Consider the following 2,124-nt stretch of genomic DNA (forward strand, 5'->3'; position numbering starts at 1 on the left):
AGAGAGAGAGAGAGAGAGAGAGAGAGAGAGAGAGAGAGAGAGAGAGAAGGGGGGACGTGCATGTGCGGGCACACGTGTGTGTCTGAGTTTTGCCATGTTGCTGTGTAGATAAAAAAAAAAAGTAGATTCAGGCAGGTGAGCACTGAGTGTTTAGGCCTAAGACTCTTGTTTGGGGTTCTCGTGGTCAAGAGGTTTATTAGGTGTTCATTTCTCATCCAATGGGTCCAGGGTTCGAATTCGGGTGGCGATGGAAAATTTTCTTCTCTAAAATTGTCTCCTTTCACCTCCTTTCCTGCTCTCTAACAATGTTCTGTCGACTTCTCTTGTCTCCTCTTTCAGCCCCCACCCCCTCACCTCCATAGCCCCTCCTCTCGGCGCCTAATTCTTTCTGCAGCCTTTCTTCTGCTACTCCTTGGCTCCTTCTTATTGCTGTCTTTCAGCCACACCCCTGATCTTATGGTAGGAAAGATCTCCACCTAGCCTTCTCGGACAAGGGCGAAAAATCTTGGAGGTCTCGTGTGCAAATTGCGAACGTTGAAGATCCCTTGGTGGTCCAAAACGGAGGAGAGTAAGTTTTGGCCGCCACCCGTGCAAAATTCAAAATTACCTACCAACTGAACATGTGTGTCCCGCGCGCGAGCGCTGTAAAACGCTTACACACACACACACACACACACACACACACACACACACACACACACACACAAAGACTTGAGTTATCAATTCACTTCCCTCAAACGATCATGTCAAGCATAAAGACGAGACTCGAACAATCACAAACGGATACAAACACAAATGCAAATACATAAGAGCACACACTCTCATAAAACAAACAAGCATGGAGACACTCACTACTGGTAACAATATACCACAAAATGATATCGAGACAGCCTAGGCTAGGCTACCCAGACCCTCTACGTTTTCAAATCAAGATTCTCAACAAATTATCCTCCCAGATAGATCTAAATCTCGCCACTCGCCACGTGCCGAGTTTCTAATTCGGGAGAGGCGGAGCCTCCATCGGGGAACCAATGAAACGTTCCCTACCATTCCCACAGTTCAGTCATCAGTTAGCGGCTAGCGGCAAGAGCGAGGCGGTGGAACTCTGCGATAAGCTCACGGTTTATAAATACCTTCTACTCCCAAACCACATTTATTATGGCCTCACAGGAAAGCCAAGAATTCAATCGCAACATCATGGTTGGATTCATAGGAGGCGGTCGCATGGCGCAAGCCATGGCCAAGGGATTTATTAATTCAGGTAAGACATAACCTTGATCTACCTAGTGTCCAGAGAAATGTCACATGCCATGCCGGTTTGCCGGTTCATCTCGCTTCCGCTTTGAATTTTTATCGCACTTGGAAGCGAGGCCCTGTTTGGGATGCAATCGTATTTGTTGTAGTATGATAATGGCCTGTTTGAATGTTCCAAAATTCTGATGGAGAAGATCAGATGCACTTTTCTGAAAGAATAATTGCAACTGTGTGCATTTTTCAGTGAAGATGCTAGATTCTAAATGTCTAGATTAGATCTAGATCTAGATCTAGTTTTAGATCTAGACCCACAGCGTCATGTTTAGTTTTAAAAACAATGCACACGAGCGAGAGCGTGTCTGTGCCTGTGCAGTGGTCACTTATGCACAGTATTCCTTGGCACAGTATGAGAAGTCAGAGAGGGGTGGAAATGAGGGCCGAATTGAGAAGAATAGATAGACTAGGCCTAATGTCTGCTCTTTTTTCCCCATGTTTTATGCAAAGTATTGATACAATGTAGTTCTATTTGTGTGCCCCCCTGAAACCCCCCTTCCTGTTTTTATTAGGTCGGGGGGGCAAGCCCCCCTGAAACCCCCCTACTCTTGTGGTCCAAACCCGTGAATAAAATTGTGGGGTGGGAACTACCGAAAAAGCGCCCAAAAGGGTCCGTATATTGCCTATATATTTATATATTATTGGCTTGCAGCAGTTCTGCAACGAAGCTACAGCTGCTCATCCGTCAGCTGATCCGGTCACTATAGCTCACCCCGCAGCCAACAACAGCTGATGCAATGCTCTTGAAACGCAGTAGATCTTTGAGATTAGTGTCGCAGGAGACGTCAACGAGATTTCTACACCGCACCCCCCCCC

At 46.5% G+C, this 2,124-nt stretch overlaps 1 protein-coding gene across 1 annotated transcript in view; it reads left to right on the plus strand.

Annotated features, from left to right (window-relative positions):
- The first annotated feature begins 1,063 nt into the window (after positions 1 to 1,063).
- The window catches only part of LOC101864540 (pyrroline-5-carboxylate reductase 1, mitochondrial), a 24,901-nt gene continuing 23,840 nt past the window's right edge, over positions 1,064 to 2,124 (plus strand). The window contains exon 1 of the mRNA XM_005103161.3: positions 1,064 to 1,261. Coding sequence (XP_005103218.1) covers positions 1,159 to 1,261 — 103 coding nt within the window. The 5' untranslated portion in view covers positions 1,064 to 1,158. The remainder of the gene's footprint in view (positions 1,262 to 2,124) is intronic.

This window comes from Aplysia californica, unplaced genomic scaffold (genome assembly GCF_000002075.1).
Source record: "Aplysia californica isolate F4 #8 unplaced genomic scaffold, AplCal3.0 scaffold00361, whole genome shotgun sequence".
NCBI classification, from domain to species: domain Eukaryota; kingdom Metazoa; phylum Mollusca; class Gastropoda; order Aplysiida; family Aplysiidae; genus Aplysia; species Aplysia californica.